At 45.5% G+C, this 26239-nt stretch overlaps 1 protein-coding gene across 4 annotated transcripts in view; it reads left to right on the top strand.

The window, feature by feature from the left end:
- dlg3 (discs, large homolog 3) overlaps window positions 1–26239 on the top strand; it is a gene marked incomplete at its 5' end in the record, with an annotated part of 128013 nt that overhangs the window by 76609 nt on the left and 25165 nt on the right. For 2 of the 4 annotated variants that reach the window (XM_080416357.1, XM_080416356.1), the window contains 7 exons: window positions 1265–1389; window positions 2445–2614; window positions 5200–5336; window positions 7520–7664; window positions 10852–10999; window positions 12892–13008; window positions 23949–24144. In XM_080416357.1, coding sequence (XP_080272483.1) covers window positions 1265–1389; window positions 2445–2614; window positions 5200–5336; window positions 7520–7664; window positions 10852–10999; window positions 12892–13008; window positions 23949–24144 — 1038 coding nt within the window. The remainder of the gene's footprint in view (window positions 1–1264; window positions 1390–2444; window positions 2615–5199; window positions 5337–7519; window positions 7665–10851; window positions 11000–12891; window positions 13009–23948; window positions 24145–26239) is intronic. The other 2 variants (XM_080416362.1, XM_080416358.1) reach the window with 1 other exon arrangement.

The following is a 26239-nucleotide window of genomic DNA, read 5'->3' as shown; positions in this document are numbered from 1 at the left end:
GGAGACAGGAGGTTTCTGCCCTGACAGCGACGATATAAATTTAGACCCCCATGACAGATGCCAAGCATCCCCCCCTCACTTTGAAAGGCATTTGTTTATGCAAGAGGCCTTACAGTACATACGCTAAGTAAAGATCACACATTTAAAAGGTCTGCGGTGGGCTGGCCCGGACTGCGGTCGGTCCCCAGGCACCTATAGGCTCTAAAGTAGCCTGACAGCGTGGTCGCAGGTTCGAGTCCCGTTCTCGACAACCTTTGCTGCGTGTCTCTTCCCATCTCTCTCTCCCTCCTTCCCGTCCAACTTCACTTAAAATCTATCAATAAAAGGCAGATTTGTTTTCGGTGGGGTGGGGAACATTCGGTGGTCTCCGGTCGGCCGCTGCACGCTCCATTTTTTTGGCTCCAGAGCGACACCCTGGGAGGCCTCAGCCTCCCTCTGCCCTAATTTGTAGCGACCGTCGCTCATTAATTATAGAAAATAATAAAGTGAAGTCTTTTCTCAGCTGTCTTGTTTGGTGCCTGTCTCTCTGTGGCCACGGCTGTCAGAGGCAGCAGTCCTCCCAGCCAGGCCCTGCTGGATTCAAATGGGTTCCTCTGTCATCGGAGGGAAGAGAGAGCAAAGAGATAGACAGGCCGAGACGTCCATATAGTGTGCAGCGAGCGGTGAGGAGCCCTGTTCTGTACCACCCAACAGAAATGGCTTCTCTGCTCATCTTTGCTTATGATCATAATAAATCCATCCACTGAAAGGCATCTGCCTTTCAGTGGGTTGATGCAGTGTGCATGACGTTTTGAATGGAGTGCCCTCGTCTAATGGAATATATATATATATATATATATATATACTATAATTTGTCACATGTCACTTGAGTACACGCACGTGTTTCACAAAGGTGGACATCAAAAAAATGCCTAGAGACGTACGCCCAGGCCGACTGCAGCGGATCACATGGTCCCCCGAGTTGCCAATACACTTAAGAGCCATATCCCACTGACCTTGAGTCTGTGCTGACTGAGAGAGGAGCTGACTACATTACTCACTTATTGGTGCGCGGCGCTGCGCGCGCGTGCGTGTGTTATTTGTACCTGTGCACTCAATAAAGCAAGAGAAAGGCAAGGTGTGTGTGTGTGTGTGTGTGTGTGTGTGTGTGTGTGTGTGCGTGTGTGCGTGTGTGCGTGTGTGTGTGTGCGCGTGCGTGTGCGTGTGCGCACTCCACTCTGGTTTTATCATTAATGCTGAATATAACCTGGCCCGCTGTGTTCAGGGGAACTCTGGCCTGGGCTTCAGCATCGCTGGGGGAATGGACAATCCACACATCCCCGATGACCCAGGGATCTTCATCACCAAGATTATACCCGGAGGTGCAGCTGCTATGGACGGGAGGCTGGGGTAAGTACAGTACAGTTTACATGTCGGCATTTAGCACACGCTCTCTTCGAGAGCAACATCGAAGTAATGGTATGATGTACCCTAGTCAACAAACGACGGGGTAAATGCCCATGTACTGTATGTAGAATGCAAAGAAAACAATTAAGTGCTACAAAGTAACTAGCAAACAGGTCGATTTATCTTTAAAATAACCCATTGGGAGTGCCGATGGCCGTGTGGTTAAGGCGCATACCATATATAGGCTCTGATGCAGCCTGACAGCGAGTCCTGGGTTCGATTCCCACTGTACTATTGAAATAAATGCAGAAAAATGCCCCCAAAAAAATTATATAAAAAAAGATAATCAATTAAATCAATTAGTTCTGTTGCACGACTACTACTGCTACACCTCTACCCTCACCTTTAAGCTTGATTTATACGTCATGCGGCGAAGTATAAATCGGGCTGTGCTCACCACTACTGTACCACTGTGTCCTGCCGGGCACTGAGTGGGGGGTAGAGCTTCTACAGCCCAATGGCCCCAGGCTTTGTGTGTGTGTGTGTGTGTAGGCTTTGTGTGTGTGTGTGTGTGTGTGTGTGTGTGTGTGTGTGTGTGTGTGTGTGTGTGTGTGTGTGTGTGTGTGTGTGTGTGTGTGTGTGCGTGTGCGTGCACGTGCGTGTGTGCATGCATGCATGCAGGTGTGTTTCCTCAAAGTTACACAGTCACTGGAAAACCAAAGCCTGACACATGCAAAAATTATGATCTTGAGTGCTTTTCAATGTGCTTTCGAGCTTTCTGTATATATGTTGGCCTTGGATGTGTGTGTGTGTGTGTGTGTGTGTGTGTGTGTGTGTGTGTGTGTGTGTGTGTGTGTGTGTGTGTGTGTGTGTACAGTATGTGTGGTTTGCTCACATTAGTGCGACTCTGCCTGCCCGCGCACAAGCAATTACCAATTGACATTGCATTGACAGACATGGCGGCGTACATTGGTGCTCCATGCAGCGCTGTGCGTTAAAAGCTCCCCCTGTCTCCCCTCTTCTCCCCCCTCTCTCTCTCTCTCCCTCCACCTCCTCAGGGTGAACGACTGCGTGCTGCGCGTGAACGAGGTGGACGTGTCGGAGGTGGTCCACAGCCGGGCGGTGGAGGCCCTGAAGGAGGCGGGGCCCGTGGTGCGGCTGCTGGTCAGGAGAAGACAGGCTCCGCCCGAGACCATCCTGGAGGTCAACCTGCTCAAAGGACCCAAAGGTCAGAGAGAGAGCAAGAGAGAGAGAGAGAGAGAGAGAGAGAGAGAGAGAGAGAGATTTTAACCTGTTAAAGCATTAGTTACTCTCTGCCATCAAACCATTGGTTCTTTAAGTGGGGTCCGGGGACCCCCAGGGTCCTTGGGGGGGGGTTCCAGGGGGTCCCCAGCAAAATGTGTTGATTTCATTTTAACCACTTTATCAATTTATATTTTGGATATTGAAAAACAGCAGATCTACAAGCTCACACCGCGTCACTTTGTGCCGCGCTGCGAGCCTATACATCTGCTATTTTTGAATTATTTTTGAGAAATATCGAAAATGTTTGGAATTATTTTTTTATTTTTGGAATTATTTTTGGAATTATTATTATTATATAACATAAATCTTCTCTTCTGTGGGTCCCTGGCACAAAACATTTTCAGATGGGGGTCCGCGGCTAAATACATGAAAAAGTTTGAGAACCACTGTATTAAAGTGTTCCATACTGTTACTCTCTGTATACCTGTATATACCTAACAAAAAATAGCAGATTTACAAGCTCACAGTGTGTCATGATTGCATGTGCTAAAGAGACAGATGTTCTTTGTTGACAGTCATTCCACAGATGACCTGTCTGTAAAGCTACTCATCATACCTTGATATCTTCCGTGCAGATGAATACGATATTATCCTTCCTTCACACTAGCGGCGTAAATGAAAAGGGTAGCACAATAAATAATAATGTAATAAATAATAATAATGAATAGCACAGGGAATTGCTAAAAGGGATAGTTCACCCCCAAAAATACTTTTTTCTATTTTTGTCGCATTCCTAAGCCAATCAATTGATGACCAGTGGCGGTTCCGGTAGGAGACACAAAGAGTCTCCTTTGTGGAACCGCTGCCGGTCATCAAATCATCTTCTTTTCTATCGATTAGTCACCCCATGGAGACTTGAATTTGTGTTTTGTTTTTTTGTTTTTATCGCATTCCTAAGCCAATCATTTGATGACCAGCAGCGGTTCCGGTAGGAGACACAAGTCTCCTTTGTGGAACCGCTGCCGGTCATCAAATTATGACTCCTTTACTACTCCTTTAACAGCAAGAATATATTTTTCTTCCATTTTTCGAAATGGAGCAGGAATTGTGGGCAAAGAGAAGGGGAGCGGAAATGGTGAAACCAAAACATACAGTATAATTCAATGATGCTTCACTGCGTCATTGGAGTGCTGAAAATTATGTTTTTTGTATAGTGCATCATGTCCGCCAGCGACAAGTGTCATGTCAGTTTATAGGTTCGCTGGCTCACCACTAGTGTGAAGGCAATATTACATCTTTAGAATGTTTATTAAAGAACACAGCCTTTGCGGGGGGTGACTGGTTCGGTTGGCACAGAGGTAAGGTTCCTGACCACCACTATGGTGGAGATGGGGTTCAACTCCTCCACGGTGCCTCCTGCTTGGCCGCACGCTCCAACGCTCCAACGAACGCAAATGCCGTGTTCGTGGTTGGGAAGCCAGCAGGGGGGGGGGGGGGGGGGGGGGGGGTGATCTCTGTCGCTTCACTAGCGACTCCTACAGGTTGATCAAGGGCGTCTGTTCAGCAGGGAGCATAACTGGGAGAGATAGCGTGTTCCTCCACCCCCGTTACACTCTCCCGATGAAACTCTCCACTGTCAGGTGAAAAGAAGCGGCTGGCAACTCCATGTGTAGACATGGAGACGTGGTTGTTTAACCCATTAAGACCCGGAACTGTGTCATTTTTAGATTTGAGCTAAAAAGCATTATTTTACACTTTGGGCTATTCAAAAATAGCAGATATACAAGCTCATAGCGCGGCACCGAGTGCCGCGCTATGAGCTTGTAGATCTGCTATTTTTGAAAAATCGTGAAAATGTGTGCAAATCTTTGAATATAAATACTTTTAAAGCGAACGCTTTTAACTCAAATCTTTGCTTCTGGGGGTCCCTGGAACAACATATTTTGATGGGGGTCCAAATACATATAATTTTGGGGGTCCTTGACATGAAAAAGTTTGAGCACCGCTGATATAGAAACATACATTTTTCAGAATACTGAGATTTAGGAGACATGTAGAATCGGCTTCAGGTCTCAAAGGGCTAAAGACCAAACAGTTGGGGTTAGCAATGACAGGGACTACATGGGCGAGTTAACAATTGGCATTATGACTAAATTAGGAGAAAAGACAAACATTTGAAAAAAAAGATACAGACTGCAAATTGAACGTGTAACAAGTCAGCCAGTCAACACAATAAGGCAGAAACAGATATGGCACCCAGTTAACCACTTAAGCCCCTATATACTTCATCGTATGACAAATAGACGTGCAAGCTCACAGCCGGTCACATTGTGGCGTGTTGTGAGCTCGTAGATCTGCTATTTTCAATATTCTTGATATTTGTGTAAAAATACAAAAAAATTATGAAAACTTGGAAAATGTCCAGATGTGGATTTAGAAAAATATTCCCAAAATAGGGACCCCAGGGGTTAATGTGGTTAGAATGTGTGAAATAAATCAGTGCATCAAGTGACCGTGAAGTGCAGTGCCAGTGTTTTTTAACCCTGCTTGCGTGCATCACTCTGCCAGGGCTTGGCTTCAGCATCGCCGGAGGGATTGGCAACCAGCACATCCCCGGAGACAACAGCATCTACATCACCAAGATCATTGAGGGAGGAGCCGCCCAGAAAGATGGACGACTGCAGACCGGAGACCGCCTGCTAGCTGTACGAGCTTGTCTCTCTGTCTCAGCCAAATATTCATCATATATTATATATATATATATATATATCGACGTTGTTGTTGGGCAGAAACCTCCTACCTGCTGTTTTTGAATTTGAATCATGAAAAGTATTTGGACATATGAGGTTTCCACCCGACAGATACGATATATATATATATATATATATATATATATATATATATATATATATATATATATATATATATATATATACAGTATATATATATAGAGTATATATACACATGTACACACACGGTGTATACACTGTTAGTATATATACTCATATTTTATTCATCTTTCATCCTTGCTCAAGCATATCCAACTTGTCCAACGACCAATGCTGCGTCATAATTTGTTCATCACATACTCATAGCCTAATTTATTCACAAAGACGATGAGAAAATAGCATTTCGTCAACACTTTAAATTAATGAATAGAATAACATTACTGTCAACGGGGACACGTTCTGGCAAGAAAACATTTTGTCCCGCTGGGATTCCCCCGACAGTGTGGGGAGGGAATTGGTTGAAAATACGGCAGGTGCTGCTGGCTGCCAGCCTCAACCATTACATAGCCATTCTGTGAACCGTGGAAGGTCGCCATTCTGGCCATTTTGGTTCTTTAGTGCCCGGATAAACTGCAGTGTCTCCTCAGGCATGAATTTGACCAGAGCAACAGTGTTTGGTGGCAGAGTTTCTTCAAATTTTTAAATAGTGAGTACTTGAAGCAGCGAGGTCGCTTGCTGACATTTCAGCACGCAATGCCGCTTTAGCTGGGCTGTTTGCCATATAACCCCTAAGGAAGATACAGCAGCAAGCTTGCAGTATCACCCTCTCTGTCCTTTTATCACTCCCCTCGCCGAAGGGCAAATGAAGGCGATATCCAAAATAATGTTCATGAGTCAATTTATTGTCTTCTGTAGCTCTTTGGCGCTATTGAAAACATTGAAGAGAAATAAACACACACACATATGCACCCCTCTCTTTGTATTGTGTGGTCATGTGTCCCATTCTGTCATTTCGGCCACAGAGCAGAGGGAGGCAGGCGACACACGTCAGCGTTAATTTCTGCGTCGTGTGATGGATACGCTGCTGTTGCGCAGCCCCAATCTCCAGAAGTGACTCCCCAGGCATCTTTGTGCCACGTGGCACAGAAGATAAAAAAGAACCACCTGCCAGGGAAAAAGAGTGCCGTTAAATGAAATATTAGATGCGTTTAAGGCTTCCATAAATCAAATAGAAGGGAAATTAATTAAGCTCTGCTGCCATTGTTGAAAAGCTATGAATGGCTGCAGCCATACATTTACTGCATCTCCATCACGCCACTCTCAGCACAGTGAATGAGCCCGATAATCACATGCTCATGTCATGCTGCACTTCAATAGTGCATTTAAATGTTAAATATTTCCCAGGAAACACTGTGGGGAGACTCATGCCGAATGCACACCAGCAGCCGTACTGCTTCCACTTTCTGGGAAAGGTTCCATGCATTTTCTATGGAGAGAAGCGCCCGCTGCCTTCTTCTCCGCTGTGGCAGGAGGCAGAGCCAGCAAAAAGCAGTGCTGCAAAGTTGAAAAAAGCGAAGTTTTCCGCTGCTGCTAGGCGACGAGACAAAGCGGCAACCAACCAAAAGCGTGTTGTAGTCTGAACTTGGCGTGGACTAGGCGTACACACACACAAAGGTGACATGGGTGTTTCAGACATGTTGTTTTATACAACACCCTTTTAGCAGAAATATACAGCGGTAGAAATCGCTACCACAGCTGAGTTTAGTCATTGCTCTTGACCTTTCTCAACACTGCACGGCACACCAACCTGTATAATACCTACCTCATCTGTAAAATAAATTCTCTACAAACACCGTTACCTCCTCCAGACTACAGGGATATAACCATGACGACAGATGGGTGTAAGCATCCCATAGGCCGAACTGCCAATCTCCGGTGTTGACACAAAAACGCTAATAAACAGCTTACATTTTGGGAAAGTTAAAAAAAGTCCGTCATCATTTTGTGCATCTGCTAATGGTCAATGGTCGTGTGCAAGTTGAGATCAATTGCTCAACCGTGAGTGACGGACAGAGTTTTCTTTATTTATATGTAGGATAATCTATTAGTTCGATTAACTGTTGCAACCCTAATATGTTCTCCTGCCATTTGTTGTTCAGGTGAACAACATCATCCTGCAGGACGTGCGTCACGAGGAGGCGGTGGCCGCCTTGAAGAACACCTCAGACATGGTCTACCTCAAGGTGGCCAAGCCAGGGCCCGTGCATCTCAACGACATGTACGCCCCTCCGGACTACTCCAGCAGTACGTATCTACGGCTTCCTCTGCTCCTGTTGGTTCTCGTCGTACAAATGCACGTTTTTCCTCAGTTCTACTACAGCTACAGTGTGTTTGTAACGCTAATCATCGATGAGCAAAATCTCCATGGCAAGTCCCCACCAAAACTATAATCTGCGATACAAAACTTGCAATGCGTAAGGAATTATAAATAGAGGTCTGTGGTGCGGTTCAGTACGCTGGCAATTGTTTTTATCTTCATCCCAGATTTTATACAATGCTTTTATGAGTAGTGGTGCTGCTGGCTCACTGTTCCCTCCTCCAAACCTGCTATGCCCACAAACTGAATGCCTGAATGTGTGCGTGCACACACGACGCACGCGCACAGGCAGGCATGCACGCACACACACGCACACACACACACACACACACACACACACACACACACACACACACACACACACACACACACACACACACACACACACACACACACACACACACACGTCTCACACACACACACACACGCACACACACACACACACACACACACGTCACACACACACACACACACACACACACACACACACACACACACACACACACACACACACACACACACACACATACAAACGTACTTCTTGCCCACTGCAACAACAAGCCCAGATCTCCACCTCCCACTGTGCGTGGATGGTTTCTCACATCCCACCCGCTCACAAGAGCCTACGTTCTAAAGCTATCTTCTGCCTCACAGAAATATCCACACAACAGGCGCTTTGCTATCTGTGGGAACTTGCTGTACATTTTACATTTACTGGACCTCCTTGCCGTTGCAAGGTCCGAGGCGAGCCTTTTAATGAAGACTTAAGCCGGTTTCGAAAGTATGACCCACATGATCTGGATTTGAAAGGCTTGTTTTGTCATACCCTGCTGCCCCCAACAAGAATGTAAATCTGTACAGTGAAAGAGGGGGTTTCCAGCCTTGTGATTGTATTTGACACACTAACCTGGACCGTATGAAAATGTAAACACACAGAAAGCAGTATAGGATGACTGCACATTTGTATTATAGCTTTTGTCAACTAATGCCGAGTTCACACTGCAAGATTTTAGCACCGATTATCCACTCGCCGACATTTTTGGCGATTGCCGACAAAGCCCCATAATGGAGGTAAATCGGGATTCCTTCTCGAGGTTTTGCTCACTGTGTGTTAGCGGTTCAAAGACCATATGTCAATGCGACCACAGTGCAGGTGGACACAGGTGCTTGTTTGATTGTGCAAAAAGGTTCATCCTTTTGTCTGTCTGTCTGTCTGTCTGTCTGTCTGTCTGTCTGTCTGTCTGTCTGTCTGTCTGTCTGACATTACACATGCATCTGTATATTGTGCCCTGTTGAAACGTCTTGCAGTGTGTGATCCCTTGTCATTGATCAGTCATATAGTCTGGAAACCACAACACACGATTTCAAGACAGAGAGTTGTGTAGTTTAAACTACGCAGTGATCTGACCACTATATGATGGCTTTGAATGTCGTGCAGTCTATGCGAGGTATAAGGCGCTAAAATAACCACTTTCAAACTAGTTGTTCTAGTTCTAAACACACAGAAAGCAGTGTAGGATGACTGCACATTTGTATTATAGCTTTTGTCAACTAATGCAGAGTTCACACTGCAAGATTTTAGCACCAATTATCCACACGCCGACATTTTTTGACACTTGCCGACAAAGCCCCAGAATGGAGGCAAATCGGGATTCCTTCTCGAGGTTTTGCTCACTGTGTGTTAGCGGTTCAAAGACCATAAGTCAATGCGACCACAGTCTGTCTGTTTGTCTGTCTGTCTGTCTGTCTGTCTGTCTGTCTGTCTGTCTGTCTGTCTGTCTGTCTGTCTGTCTGTCTGTCTGTCTGTCTGTCTGTCTGTCTGTCTGTCTGTCTGTCTGTCTGTCTGTCTGTCTGTCTGTCTGTCTGTCTGTCTGTCTGTCTGTCTGTCTGTCTGACATTACACATGCATCTGTATATTGTGCCCTGTTGAAACATCTTGCAGTGTGTGATCCCTTGTCATTGATCAGTCATATAGTCTGGAAACCACAACACACGATTTCAAGACAGAGAGTTGTGTAGTTTAAACTACGCAGTGATCTGACCACTATATGATGGCTTTGAATGTCGTGCAGTCTATGCGAGGTATAAGGCGCTAAAATAACCACTTTCAAACTGGTGTTGCCAAAGGCGTGGCAGAGACTATGTTTTGCACCCTGTCCGTCCGTCTGTCCGTCCGTGTGTGTGTGTGTGTGTGTGTGTGTGTGTGTGTGTGTGTGTGTGTGTGTGTGTGTGTGTGTGTGTGTGTGTGTGTGTGTGTGTGTGTGTGTGTGTGTGTGTGTGTGTGTGTGTGTGTGTGTGTGTGTGTGTGTGTGTGTGTCCGTGTGTCTGTGACCAGCTAATCTCCAGTACCGTTGGGCCGATGGCAGCGAAACTGTGCTCCCGGGATGCCAGTGCAGAACTTCTGCCCGAATATTTCAGGAACAAATGCCACCCTTTTGACATTGCCCTAATATTGCGCCACCAGGAGGCCGCTTTTTTGCAAAACAATTTTTTTTATATTACTCCTACAGATTTTGTCCAAATCACACAAATCGGTACACATTATCTCTATAGTCATGTGATCAAGACGGATCTGTCCAATTCTTCATATTCCATCAACCTTGCTGGCCCACAACAACCTACCTGCCCTGGCGGAGACCTGTGCTCCGAGGAGGACTTTTTCTAGTTTAGGCATGTCATTATAGACGTGCCCAAATAATATAATTTATATAAGTATAAGTATAAGTATATACAGCATAATAATCAGAAATGTAAAATAAAATAACAAATAATAATAGCAGATCTACAACAGATCTACACGCACAATGTGTTGTGAGCTTGTAGATCAGCTATTATAAAGTATAAAATAGGCCTTCACCGACAACAGCAGATCAACAAGCTCACAACGAGTTTGTCGATCGCCTATATCCAGCGAATATATTTAATGTAGCGCGCAAACAGAAAAGTCACTAGTATAAAGCCCCGAGGGACCCCGGTCAACCATATAGGGGTTAAGTGGTTAAGTGGTTAAGTGGTTAAACGCCATGGGGGAGAGAGCAGTGCTGAGTGTGTGTTGTCTTTCACCTGTGTTGTAATCATCCTTGTTTCCCTCTATTGGTCTGGCCCTCCCCCCAGCCTTCCCCACCATGGTGGACAACCACGTCAGCCACAACTACATGGGGCAACAAATGGAGCCCAAGCCTGTATATCCGCCTCCCCAACAGACACCGTCCCGGTACTCCCCGGTTCCCCGCCACATGCTGGGAGAGGAAGACTTCACAAGGTCAGTCTCTAGGGGCTTGGCTCCTCCACTGTCCATTCTTTTGTAACACCACTCACACGAGGAAGTGTTTGTATTGGGTTTAACCCATTGAGACCTGAAGCCGATTCTACATGTCTCCTAAATCTCAACAGTTTTCTGAAAAACGTATGTTTCTATATCAGTGGTGCTCAATCTTTTTCATGTCAAGGACCCCCAAAATTATATGTATTTGGCCGCAGACCCCCATCAAAATATCTTGTTCCAGGGACCCCCAGAAGCAAAGATTTGAGTTAAAAATATTCGCTTTAAAAATATATTATGTTCAATGATTTGCACACATTTTCACGATTTTTCAAAAATAGCAGATCTACAAGCTCGTAGCGCGGCACTCGGTGCCGCGCTATGAGCTTGTAGATCTGCTATTTTTGAATAGCCCAAAGTGTAAGATAATGCTTTTTAGCTCAAATCTAAAAATGACACAGTTCCAGGTCTTAAAGGTAGGGTAAGTGATTTGCGTTGGTTAAAATAAGTGTTAAATAGCTCTATATTCTGATAGTACTCATTGCTATAGAGTGTTTGTTCAGTATTAGGAGTCTCCTTGTCTCTCCACCTCTTTATTAAACAGAAAATGCATTTTCGTTTCAGTTTCAGTTTCATTTCCAATTTTATCCAACCAGGACAGAGAACTCAATCAGGATACAGATTAAACAAGTGAAATTGGAAGTGATTGATGACACTAAGAAATGAGCATGCAAAATTGGAACTGGACACTATATAAATTAAGCTTAAAAATGGGTACTTTCTCCTGATTGGCTGAGATTTTGACACCTACTGAAAAATGTATTTTCTGTTTATTAAAGAGCTGGAGAGACATGGAGACCCCTGTTACTGAACAAACACTCTATAGCAATGATTACTATCAGAATATAGTACTTTAACCTTTTAACAAAATACTTTTTGTTTTAACCAAAACATATCACTTACCCTACCTTTAATGGGTTAAATCAAACGCAGTGCATGGATTGCTTGCAGATAGTCTGTATATAATATGACACATTGGTCCTTAATAATGCCACACAGTATTCCTGTACATATATTGTTTTCACAACCAGATTAATTGATCGATCAATCAATCAATCAATGTTGTGACATATAGTATGGTTTTAGTTCTTTATTTTTGCGGTTGTTTCTGTACTGTCTGTGTCTATGGTGTCTGGTGAAACAGCCAATAACGGTGACAGGAATGTAACAGGAAGCTAAGCAAACACTGGCCATCCTTTGAGTGCAAAGCGGATGTGGTGGACAGAGTATTCTGTACAATGCATTTACCATACAATACAATACAATACACTACATACTGTATTATATGGTAGTCTGACGGTGTTTGGTGGCTATGCTGGCCAAATGCTTCAAAGCAAAGCAGCCTCTGTCATCCCACGTCCTTGTTTTGACTGTGTTTTAACCCTTGAACTCCTGTCCAAGTACTGGATCAGCAGCAGCATTCATAGAGGCAGGACTTGAACACCAAAGAGGGTCTAATCCACAGCTCTAGGGAGGGGGCTGGATTCCTCCTGTGTGTGTGTGTGTGTGTGTGTGTGTGTGTGTGTGTGTGTGTGTGTGTGTGCGTGTGTGTGCGTGTGCGTGTGTGCGTGTGCGTGTGCGTGTGCGTGTGTGCGTGTGCGTGTATGCTTTTGTGAGTGTGTGAGTGCGTGCGTGTGTCACTGTGTGACTCTCTGGGTTTGATGTGTGCTCCTGTTTTGTCCTTGTACACACACTGTTCATATGCCTTGCATGTGCATTTGATTTGTCTGTGTGTGTGTGTGCGTGTGTGTGTGTGTGTGTGCGTCTGTGTGCCGTGTTCCAAATGTCCCGCACTTGCACCATTCACTGTGATTTCTGTACCCCCCCACCAGGGCCGAACCCATTTACAGTGTCATCCACAAACCTGGGGACAGCAAGGTGCCCCAGGACACAGACTTCTGTCCTGCCCCTGCTCCCTTGTGCCACGGTCCTCTCCCCTTCTCTGGCAGGTACTACTAACCCAGTCCATTGCGCCTCGCTTGGCTAACTGTCCTCTCTAGTGCCCCCTGCTCTGCCCCCCCCCACCTTCAGCCCACTCACACAGCCCAGCATCTGGAGCTGGCATCAGACTGTTAGGCCAGTGTGCGAGGGAGGGATATACACAGGGCTCATCTGCCTCGCCCGCTGTCCAGCGTGCCATGGCCGAGCATGTATTATCTCTTGACACGAGCACAGGAGAAAGATAGCAACCGACAGAAGCAGAAGAGGGGAGGAAATCTGGGGGGGTCATGGAGGAGAAGGAGAGCTGAAATTTGTGCTGACAGAATACTTGTTGTCAGACAGGCCCTTCTTCCAGATAGATGTGGTAGACTGGTGTGCAGGTGTGCCTTGGGATGTATAGGGACAACCACACATTATTATTGCAATATATACAACGTTAAAACTTTGATTTCTTAACGTAAATGTATGATTTATTAAAGTTATTATTATTTAGTATATCAGCACTCAATTCCCAAAACAGAGGCAAATTCCGTACCCTAAAATGTATTTTAACCACTTTCAACTCGCCACATCATCGTGCCTTGAGATTTGGGCTCATTCGTGTGCCTTGAGTACAAAACGTTTGAAAACCACTGGCAGTGTAGAAATGTTCCCCCTGCCCCTGTCTGCCACATGTCTACCTTTCCTTGTTTGTTTGTGTGTAATGTATGGTTGTTGTTGCTTTTAATGTTTATGAAATGCTTGCAAAAAAAAAATCATTGCATTTCAATGAGGAAAAATAAAAACAAATAACAGCAAAAAGCATAACTGCTGTTAGACCAGGCGAGCTTAATGAGCAAGTGTGTCATATGCTTTGGTCTTCCGTTATTCGATTTATTTATGACCACGGTGAACTGAACACTTAAGCATCTGACATACATTTGAACAATCTGGTCTCACCTGTGATTGTGAAACAGTTGCACACACACTGTTAGTGACAGTTCGAGATATAGCGTCATACCTGCTCCCCACAAACACACTCTCAACAGGAGCACGGCTGAAAGGGCTTCACGCTTGCACAAGCTGCTCCGCTCCATCTGTCACACGAGCCCCCTTAAATTCCAAATCTGCATCGCTGGCCAAGCAGCTTTTTTTCCCCCCCTCTCTCTCTCTCTGTCTCTCTCTCTCTATCTGTGCTTGCAACGTCAACCAAGATGTGTCACGTGCAAGCGGTGGCTCTCTGTCATGTGTGTTGATTTCATGGTGTCGCTGTTATGTCATATGTTTACGTTCTTTTTACGTGTTCTCTCATTTCATTACCTTGTAATGGATGAATGCCTGTATGCTGGCTGGGCGTGTGCCAGCGTATTTATGTAAGGTATAACTGACTTGAGTTGAGCGACTGAGTGATGGTTGTGCATGCCAGCTATGTCTGTGTTGTTCATGTATGGGTGCCAGTATACACCTGCCAATCTCTGTGTGTGTGTGTGTGTGTGTGTGTGTGTGTGTGTGTGTGTGTGTGTGTGTGTGTGTGTGTGTGTGTGTGTGTGTGTGTGTGTGTGTGTGTGTGTGTGTGTGTGTGTGTGTGTGTGTGTGTGTGTGTGTGTGTGTGTGTGTGTGTGTGTGTGTGTGTGATATAGAGAAGCAGATCCTAGCAGGGGAAGGTCTGTGGTCGTTAAAATGAAGGGACGTTATTGGGGAGGGGGAGTGGCTCACGCGCGCAGGAATGATCTGCCCGCTGATCATTCCTCCTCATGTAAATATAAACGGCGGCTCTGAGCCGTTACCATAAATGTATTGGGAAGATAGAGAGGCTGCTTGCATGCGGCGCAGGCCAACAAAGCGAGGAGCAGCGGACATTCCTTCAGCCGTCGTGATTCATTCTGCGCACAGCGAAAAACCAGGCCATGCACTCGGATCCTGCCCCCTTCATCACACAGGCAGCCATCACAACACCCTGATACACTGAGACGTTCACCCATGATGTGCTGACACACACCACACACACACACACACACACACCACACACACACACACACACACACACACCACACACACCACACGCACACAGTATGACATGTTATCCACATACTTGTATACTGTACACAGGTGTGCATGTGCAGTGCAATACAGCTGATGACACGCACGCACGAACTGTACGTTGCACCACGGTCACAGCAGACTTAAATGGGACAAACGCCTCTAAAGCCGATCTACAAGCTCACAGTGCGTCGTGGCCGCAACGCTTGTGAGCTTGTAGGTCGTCTGGTTGTTCTGTGCGCGACGCAGGCGACGCAGCTAGGTATTAATCGCGCTTAACGTTGCGCGCGTGTGCACCTGCGTGCTCCCGGTATAGGTCTGTATGTCACGTCTGCTCTCTCTCTGCCGTCTACACGGTGACATCACGGCTGACAACGGGCCCCCATCCAGGGTCACGGCTGATGAGTCGGGCGGCTCCATCAGACCTGACAGGCTAGAGAGAGGAGAGACCTACCTCTCTCCCAGCAGCCCCGGGATGCAGCCTCTCCGTCGGCCTCGTCTCCTCTCTCCTTTTTCCCTCCTCCTCCGAGGACAGGGCTTATTTTAGACGGATTCTATAGTTGGAGCATGAGGCCTCTCCCCAAGAAAGTGGTGCAGACTGGTCGCCAGGATGACTCAGACTTCAGATCGGCTCCTCTTTGCCCATCTGCGCATCCCCCACAGTGGTGTCATCACAGATACACAAACACAAACACACGCGCGCGCGCATACGCACACACACATACATACACTATGCTTTTGAGGACTCCAATTTTACCTTCTTTCTTTCCCCCCCCCCCCTTTTCCTCTCCAATTTTGTCGTTATCTCTGTGTGTTGTCACTGCTGCTGTATCCTGCAAGTGAGGAGCCCCCACCGGGAGGGACGTAGAGCCTTTGTCCTACTCCTCCGCCCCAACCCTTCCTGCTGACAGGTGCCGCCCCCCCCCCCCCCCCCCCAGCCCGTAGGAGTATACGTGCAGTGACTAATATCACCCTCCTCCCCCCCGGCTTCCCTCCTCCCCCAAACACACCAATTGTGTTCGTGTAGACCAGTGGTTCTCAACCGGTTGGTCCGGGGACCACCAGTGGTCCTTGAGGGGGTTCCAGGGGGTCCCCAGCAAAAGGTGTTTTCACCCCTTTATCCATATTGTATACGTTGGCTATTCAAAAATAGCAGATCGTGCCGCGCTGCGAGCTTGTAGATCTGCTATTTTTTTTAACCTTTTTGAAAAATCTTGAAAGTGTTTGAAGAATTGTATAGAATTTTGCATTTTTTTTAACACAAATCTCTTCTCTTCTGGGGTCTCTGGCATAACACGTTTTCAGATGGGGATCCGCGGTCAAATGTAAATCAATTCAGGGGTCCTTGGCATTAAAAAGGTTGAAACCCACTGGTGTAGATGCTCGACAAAGCAGGACGCACTGCGGTGGATTCGAACCTCCAGACTCCGCCGTGGTGGGCAGCTTCTTTACCGCTGCCCCACCTGAGCGCTTTTAAACCTAGCATAAATCAGGCATAACTCCAACTCTAATCGCTAAACCTAACCTCTAAATGCCTAATCCTAACCTTAACCCCAATCTGAATATAAATAAAACAACCATTTCTCTTGTGAGTACCAGGAAGATTTTTCTCACAATGTCTATTTCTCAAATTCTACTATACTTGGGTGGACATTTGGCCCTCATAAGTATAGTATAGTACACTCTCACACACACACACACACACACACACACACACACACACACACACACACACACACACACACACAAACTACGTACCTCAGATACCATTCTGCCCATCGATGCCTCCTACAGCCATGTCGCACAATTGTTACAACGTAAAATCCCGGGTGTTCATTTAACTCTGAGAGCGCACAAAGATAACCAAATGGACCTTTACTGGTGTCTGCATGAAACCTCCTGAGAACGGCGTCCTTCCATTCATTTTGGCACACTATGCTCGCTGAAGTGAACGTCTATCTGTAGCCTCAGTTATACTTAGTTGCGTGCCAGTGTCGTGCTCAGTAAATAGCGGATCTACAAGCTCACAACGTGTCACGAATGTGATGCGTTGTGAGCTTGTATATCTGCTAGCCTATTACTGTGTGCAACGCCAACGTGCAACCAAGTATAAACCAGGCTTATCTCTCCCAGAACGGCATCAAAACAAATACAACTGGATATATTTATAATATCTATGAATAATATATATATATAAAATACATATTAAAATGTTGTTGGAGTACTGACTTTGTCCGATTGGACGGGGGGGGCATTGCCCCTAAATGCCTCCTGTCGCCCCAGCTATATTGCTGCTGCTGAGTCGCCGTTGAAGTGGTGCTCAAGCCACACTGTGTACATGAAAAGGTTAGGCTTAAATAGCACAGGTAACTGGTTAACAGCAAGAATATGTTTTTCTTCATTTTATGAACGGGACAGGAATTGTGTGGAGAGAATGGGAATGGAAATGTTCATTGATCGGCGCTTCACTGCGTCAATGGAGTGCTGAAAGAAAAGTTGAAGGCAGCTCATCTTTTTGCAGGGCTTAATGCCCGTCACGCAGCAACAAGTGGCAGGCGTCAGTTTGTAGCTTCATGTTGCTGGCTTCCATTGAAAATGACTTGTTGCTTTGTCGCCGCTAGTGTGAATGCACCATGGGGATTGTATCTTGCTTTCGCTTTGCCTATCGTAATTTAGACAGAAACCGCTTTGTGTTTGTGTTTTGTGCACGTGGTGGTGGTGACGACGTTTCTGATGCATTCACCCACCAAACAGAATCCTGCCTCCTGTTACGGGAACAACTGTGCTACAGCTAGGCAATGTGTGTTCAGAGAACAGCTTGTGTAAATACAGCAGCAGGAGCACTGCCGCAGCCGCAGGTGAGCTTATCAGTAACTTCACGTGTTTCTCAACTTTGAGCTTTGACTGAGAACTTCACGCATCGATAACCAGGACTCTGGGGGGGGGGGGGCACTTTGGTCCACTGATTACCCCAGGATGACAAACGTTTCTAAGCACTGTTGGGTGAAAAAGGGTGATCATGGCAGATCTGGCTGAGTTGTTAAGAGTCTGAACTGTTAATTATTCATCGCTCCTATTTTATTCTCAGCTGCACTGAGAGGCTTGAAATATCTTAAGGCGTCTGTCGCCTTTGCAGTGAATACATTTCTTCCCCATGTCAAATTAGAATGAAATAGCAGGTCGTGAAGGGGAGGCAGTGACAGAAAAATCCACTGGTAAAATTTAAGCGGTGAAATTGGAGGAAAGGGGGGAGAGAGAGAGAGAGAGATAGGGTGCTCCCTCTTTCATCTGTACTTGCGAGCCATGAGCCTGTTATCCTGCCAGGGGAAAAAAAGGGAGAAATACAATGCCATGAGAGGCGGTGTCTGTTTGTGGGGAAAATGGCGTCCATCTGCAGTGTCCACCATTAATCAGCCAAGCAGAGCCAATTACCAAGCTGAGCCCAGGGCAGCACGACCCGTTGACCCACACCGCCCACGTGTTCATTCACAGCATTAGGACTGAGCTGCTAGCGCCTCAGCCTCAACATAGAGGCAAACGAGAATTAGGAGAGAGACTGGATGAGAGAAAGAGAGTCACAGGAGACATGGCTGGAGAGAGAGAGAGAGAGAGAGAGACTGATAGAGGGGTTTTACTGCAATATAGCTGTTTACATTCCAGGCATGGATGAAAAGACAACGGGCAAAGCACCTCCCATGATAAGGAGTGCTTGATCCCTGTATGCAAAACCTTTGGAATTCACTCCTTTTCAAGGAATTGCTAATGCCTTTCTCTTGCTTTATTGTGCGCACAGGTACAAATAGTGCTCCCTCCAACGTGCGCACACACACACACACACACACACACACACACACACACACACACACTCACACTCACACTCACACACACATCACACACATCACACATGCGCACAGTGTGTGTGTGTGTGTGTGTGTGTGTGTGTGTGTGTGTGTGTGCACAGTAATTCCTCTCCCATAGAGAATACCTCCAACAATAGCATAGTAAACAGTCACTTCCACCGTTGCCCCTTTACAGTCTTTGCTCAAGAGGAAACGCAGCCAGCCGCCCAGCGTGCGGTCCTGCTACGGCTCTCTGAGGAAGTGACATCAAAGGTCTGATTAAAAGACGTTTTAATTCACAAACTCCTCTATTTTTGTTTACACTGACTGTCATATTAGCAGGGAACGTCCATCTGCCTGGTCTACAGAGGGGCCGGGCTGACGGACAGGAATGCCGGTGTGCTGTGTGTGTGTGTGTGTGTGTGTGTGTGTGGGGGGGGTCAGTGGGGGGGCGGGGTCGGATCCAATGGCAGTAAGGGACCAACCTGGGATGACCTCCAACTTTACAAATTGCACACCCACTGCTTTCTGATATGACACACCGCCCATTGAAAGGGAGAATAGACGTGGAGGAAGTTTGGCCCGAGACGGGTGGCGGATGATCCTGGCAGCTTCCCATAACGGATAGAGAGTAGAGATGATCCGTGGTGGGTGTGTGAGGGTTAAGTCTCGCCTCGCTAGCAAGGATGAGGAGACAGTGTTTATGACAGCCCAAAGAGGAGGCTGTTTCCCATCACAGGCCAAAAGGCCCGAGATAGGGAACACCAGGGCTTCTTCATATACATATACAGGGGTTCTGGAACCGTCGCCTCTCTCAACGGCAGGCCAGAGACGGAGAGAGCACGGCACAGAGAACACTAGCGTTGGGGAACGGAGCAATGCGGTGTCGCCTTAGTGGATTAGGAGCGATTGTCATGTTCACGGTCAACATCTCGTCCTCAATGTCGCTGGTGAGGAGCTCGCCTGAACGCTCGTTTAGGAGGCAGTCTTCCGGGAGCAGACACACAAACCTAAGGTAACATGGAGATCTGTGTGCCTTGAGGAGCTTGTGGAACATGCAAGGTTATGTTGAACTCTGACTTGTTTGAAGACAAATCGGCTGTTTCACAATATTTCCTGGAAATGTCTTTTTGACGTTTATTTATAAAGCTTTTACCTGTGTTCCTAGGGGTTTTTTGTCCAAGGTTAAAACAAAAACATGTCTAGTCAAAATGAGGATATTGAATGACTGGACCTTACATCTTGAAAGAGCGATAATGCAATATTTTCTAGGAGCGCAAATTAGACTCTGGCCCAGATTGTTCTATTTTCCACTGCTAGAATTCTTTCGCATTCACCATAAAAGGCTGAAATTGATTTAATTTAAAAGGCATTTTGTCAGAACTCAACGTCCTGTGTTCAACATATATAAATATTCAATACTGATGCCATCTAACTTTGCTGGAGAACCCTTTTATTCGTGGAGTCAAACCATTTAGAACTTTCCATGGCTCTTCATATCGGCTGTTTTAAGTATCATTCATAGTCGGACGTAAGGATACGTAACCAGCGCCAGCGCTCCTTGCGTTGTCGTTTTTGTCTCCCCCTCCGTCACTTACGGCTCCAGGATTTCCGTCCGTGCGATCAACATTCACCGTCAGGCCGACGTACGTTCGTTTGTACGTTGGCTGTAGTACCAGTGGAAACCGTTGGCAGTATATCAGGGAAAAAAAGTTTTCCTTGGGCACTCTTTCTCCACAAAAAGACCCACGTTGGTGGTGGAAGTACTTGAGTAAATGTACTTAATTACTGTGACAAAATGAACCCAGCCAGCCATTCCCTAAACACACACACACACAAATAATATAGCACAGTGCAGTATGGGTCGAAACTCACGTTTTGTAGACAACCATTGTTTTTGTCTAGTTTGTGTCTTTTATTGCGTTGTTTTGGCGTCCATTTTAGCGCTGTTGCCAGGTTTTGTGAGAGAAATAAGCAACCAGGTCTATGAAAACAAGCCCAAAATAATCGACTAGGCCACATCACATGAAAATAGCAGATCTACAATATCTATTTGAGAATCACTGGTTTAAATAATAATTGGCCCAAATAAGCAACTACACTTTAGAAACAAGCCCAAATAAAACCGCAACCACCAATGTTTGTTTACAAGTAACTTTACAGAAAAATAAGCCCAAAGTCGCTTATAATAAGCGGACATGGCAACACTTTTCACAACATTTAAAACCTCGCAGCTGCCATCTAGTGGATTAATAGGTGTACGACGCCCAACGTTATAATTCCTACGGATTTAACGTCAGCGACTATGCATGCGTCTGTAAAGAACGGACGGAATCCCTCACCCCCTGACGCACGTTTTAGACCCATCTAGGGACTATGAACGGGCCTTTAGTGGAGTGATCAGGGCTGTTTCCAATGTGGTCATGAGTATGATGCTCAAAGTTCTATTAATGCTGTCTGCGCTGCCATCGATGGGAAAATGGTCTCAACGGCAACTTAAGAGCACAGCCATTAGGGATTGAGTAGGAATTGTTCCTGTAGACCACAGGCAGAGTACTGCAAGAGAAGACCACTAATGGGAACCATGCTGCGTTTTCTGTTAAGTGTGGCGGCTGTGCGTGAGAGTATGTAAAGTGTGCACGTGTGCGTGTGCGTGTGCGTGTGTGTGCGTGTGTGTGTGTGTGTTTGTGTGCGTGTGTGTACTTATACAGCTATCTTTGTGAGAACTAAATGTCCTCATAAGGATAGAAATACGCTTTGCTGGTCCTCACTTTTCAAGAGGTGGTTATAGGGTTAGGACTTACGCAGAGTTAGGTTAAAGTTATATATCATGTAACATTAGCCATGTTGAAAGTCCTCAGAAGTTTAGCAATACATTAAACTCTTTGTGTGTGTGTGTGTGTGTGTGTGTGTGTGTGTGTGTGTGTGTGTGTGTGTGTGTGTGTGTGTGTGTGTGTGTGTGTGTGTGTGTGTGTGTGTGTGTGTGTGTCTGTGTGTGTGTGTTTGCACATTTTGTAGGGCCTCCTAGAGTATATTTTTGCATTTGTGTGAAACCTCACTAGCATCATAAAACCAAAGGAGTCTGAATAGTCTGTCGGAGGATGAGTCATAGAGGCTAAAGCTAAAACAGAGCTTCCATTAGCCCTTCAAGCATGAGGCCACTCATTGTGTCTATGGACATATGTGTGTGGAATCTGTGGATGGATAGATAGACAGACAGACAGATATAGACAGACAGACTGATAGATCGGGAGGATAATGTCATAAGTGTCCAGCTTTCTCCAATACAATTGGTAAATGAAATATACAACATAAAAAGTGCCCAATATTTTTTTCTGGTAGCTCTCTGATGAGGAAACCTTCTGACAACATATTTTCTTTTTTTTCCCTTTTTTTTCTCCAATATGGCCCAGTGGCCCGGATGTACCTAACCGTCCGGGCCAGCAGAACGCTCTTATGCCCTTGTGGACACTTTCCCGCTGGGGCCAGTGAAAATAAAACAAAAACATTAACATCTAATAACTTCACATTATTTACCTGTAGTACTAGGCTACTGTGTTTTGCAAGCATAAAACGCATAATAAAAACATATATAGATATTTCCCCTATTGGGGAGGGTGAAGAGACAGGAATGCGTCTCCTCTGACACCTGACATCACCAGCCTCTTCTTTTCACCTGACAGTGAGGAGTTTCTCGTAAATCTCGAAACACACTTTAACTTCCCCGATACGCTTCCTGCTGAGATCGCCCACCCGTGAACACAGCCAATAGTATTTGTTGTTGGAATGCACCGGCCTTTAAGACCGATGGACCGTGGAGGATTCTCCAACCCTAGTCTCTCCCCCCGGTGGTGGGCAGGAACTTTACCCCAGTGGTTCTCAACCTTTTAAGGACGCGACCTCCCAAAATAATCATATTTGAACTGACCCCCCCACTCTGACAGATTTTTGTAGGAGTTGAGGCATTACATTTTGTCTCGGTTCCACAGAGACATATTGTGGAAATAGCAGATCTACAAGCTCACAACGACTCGCATTTCGAGGTGTTGTGAGCTTGTAGATCTGCTATTTTCACAGTTTGCCTCTTTCTTAGGTAATTTGACAATTTGGGCATAGTAGTGTAGTTTGTTGGTTACTTTTCACGCAGTAGCATTCTCCTCTTCATTTAAGAGGTATTAAAAAGGTCTTAAAAGTCCTTAAATTGACACTTTAGAAATGTGCAGACAGATACTCTGTATACACTTATACTGTATGTTGGTTTGTTTACTGTTGAGTGAGAAAACAATGTAGCACATTAAGCACATCATCTGAGGACCCTCCAAAATCATTTGGGGACCCCCCTAGGGGCCCCACCCACAGGTTGAGAACCACTACTTTACCCCACGCCACCCAGATGCTATCCTGACCGCATACTGTCCTTCTGAGTCACTCGACTGTGTTGTCTTTGTTTTCTCTTGGTCAAACAGTTAAAGGGTTCAGTTTGTCACCAATTTCATTCCTGCTTTTGTGAGTGTGCTGAGTAACTTGCTGTGGGTGATCCCAAAGAGACAAGTTGCGCTCAGATGCTGTTGCAGATGATGGTGGTACTGTATGTGGCAAATGGCAGCAGCAATGGGATACAAGGCTTCAGAGCCACAGTCCCTTCCACCAGGATGCTGTTATACAATTAAAAAAAATACCCTTAATTCCCCTAAATGGACAGATACAAGTGTTTCTGTAAGTTAACAGGAACATTACATATGGTATTAATGCCAATACCAATACAGGTATAATTCACATTTTAATCATTTTGTTTGGGAATGGTGGCATTGTAGCCATTTTAATGTGTCATCGGAAACGATTCACTTCCAGATACAGTATACAGAATGGCTTCCACTGTATAAAGCTGTTACCCTACTGTTATGTGGCTGTTTAACTAGAACACACCCCTACAAACTGGGATTATGAACATGATGAACAGCTAGAAGATAGTTGTTTATTTTCCTAAAATATATCTGTATCTGTATCTGTTTCCTTCCCTTTTCTCTCTCTCTCTCTCTCTCTTTTTGGCTACGTCTCTCTCTTGTCCTCTCCCTCTCCTGTGCTCACAGTCCTGCCCCGCGCCCTGATGCCGTTGCTCTGTTTGGCAGGGAGCCACGGAAGGTGCTGCTGCACAAGGGCTCCACAGGCCTGGGCTTCAACATTGTCGGCGGCGAGGACGGAGAGGGTATCTTCGTCTCCTTCATCCTGGCAGGAGGACCAGCAGACCTGAGTGGCGAGCTGCGGAGGGGCGACCGGATCCTCTCGGTCTGTGATTTAGCTCATCTTCGCCCACCAATTTAACCGCAATTACTCACTGATCATGACTTGTTGTGTGAGGGAGTGCACAGATGAATAGTCTCGTGTAGTAGCCAGTAGCCGAGATCTCCGCCAACCCAATATGTCTGGGGAAATCTAAAGTCAATGTAGGGGCTAGGAGGACAGTGGAGAAAACCTCTGCTAACAAACCTACGCCTTTGGAAACCAGTCCTGATACTGTGCCAATATGAAGGACCGCCCTCAATGCATTGGTTCTCGAATGCATACATTTTTTGATTCTCTGAAATGTTTCCACCCAGTTTGAGCCTCTACATTCAAGGTTCAAGGTTGTGCTTTATCGTTATCTTGTGTACAGGTACATAAGAGTAAAACTTCCCGTTTTTATGCGAGAATTGCTGGGAAATCAGATTACGTTACTTTATGTAAACAACTTCACACTATCTTCTATATACAGCATCTTAGGTAGGAACAGTTCAAGCATATTAAAGTACAAGAAAGGAACAGGAGAGGGAGGAGGTGTGAGGGATGGGGATGGGGTTAGCGTTTCCATTGAATGTCTTAAAGCACTGATATGGTACATTCACATGAATTCACAGCAAGTCATTGCAAAATACTAATATGACCACTGCACAACAGGGGGCTTACGGGACATAGACACAAGGCTATACTGACTTACACACGACTGAGTACGCACTGTCTACACCAGTGGTTCTCAAACTTTTTCATGTCTGCGGACCTCCCCCCCCCCCCCCCCCCCCATCTCAAAAATATTTTGTGTCAAAAATAGCAGATCTACGAGCTCATAGTGCGGCACTCGGTGCCGCACTTGTATATCTGTTATTTTCTAATATAGCCAAAGTATAAATATGGTTAAAGTGGTTAAAACGCTATATTAACTCATTTTGCGGGGGACCTCCTGGTACCCCCCCACGGTCCCCGGACCCCACTTTGAGAACCAATGGTCTACACTTTTGGGCCACAGACGCTTTCCAACACTTATGAACACTTATGAAGTCGGGCCGGTGTGTGGGGGCCTTAACCGGCCACCACTATTAGAGCAGTGGTAATAGATTTTAAAGCCCTAATAAATATTTAAACTATATCGTCATACAAACTTAGCTCCTTAACTTGTAAATTCTGTGCAAGTTTGATTTATGACATGGAAAATGGGCTTCTGGCAATCTTCAGAATCCAACATAACTTGATACTCAGGTCTGCATCACTTCAATGTTGTACAAATACTGCTAATGTAAGCAAACATTCTGCAGCCACTAAATACATGGAAACCTTTAACTGTGACACATACCTTACTTGAAAAGGTCAGTAAATCCTTTTAAGTGTCTTCAGAAAACTGAGTTGGGGGATGTTGTGTTATCATAATGTAATTGCAGATTGGTATTTTAAGCAGATGACTGACAAATTGGACTCCAAAGATTCACTGAAATTGACACCTAGCATGGTGCCGTATTGTGATAAAACAAGAACAGTTGACAGAATCAGAGAATGATATTTAATTAGCAGTTAAGGTCAGCCAATTATTTTTTAAATTTAAGTATAGTATAAACATAGTATAGGTTATGACAGACGCTGACATTTCCATGATGAAAGATAAGTACCTTTGTAGAGCATGCAGGTGCTCAGCGCACCCACTGATATGACTTGCATCTAGGCTTTTTTTTGTCGCAAGTTTCTTCATCATGTACATGAGAGTCTTTATCTCTCCTTACTTAAATTAACCTTCCAACTGGAGATCCAGTGGTCATGACAGACAGCCTATTTCCTCTGCGGATCTCCATAAACAAATCAGACTTTCATCTGGGTTTTTTATCCAGACATAGTCTGGAATCTGGATAATATTGATATTCATTGTACAGTACTGTATTTCTTTCAGTAAATGACAGGTATAAAAAAAAAAGGATGGAAAAAAGAAAAGAAAAGATAAATCAGTCTGACATTTATGACACTTTATTGCAACAGTGAACGCGAGCACTGAAGCACAGCAGGTAGACAGGTATTCAGTGTGCAACACACTGTCATATTATTATACATATAATTATTTATGGGGGATTATGTCTGCATGGTT

The sequence above is a fragment of the Gymnoscopelus braueri genome, assembly GCF_963280865.1.
Source record: "Gymnoscopelus braueri genome assembly, chromosome: 20".
Taxonomy (NCBI): domain Eukaryota; kingdom Metazoa; phylum Chordata; class Actinopteri; order Myctophiformes; family Myctophidae; genus Gymnoscopelus; species Gymnoscopelus braueri.
Note: the sequence above shows the minus strand (reverse complement) of the source record. Positions and strands in the feature narration are given on the sequence as shown.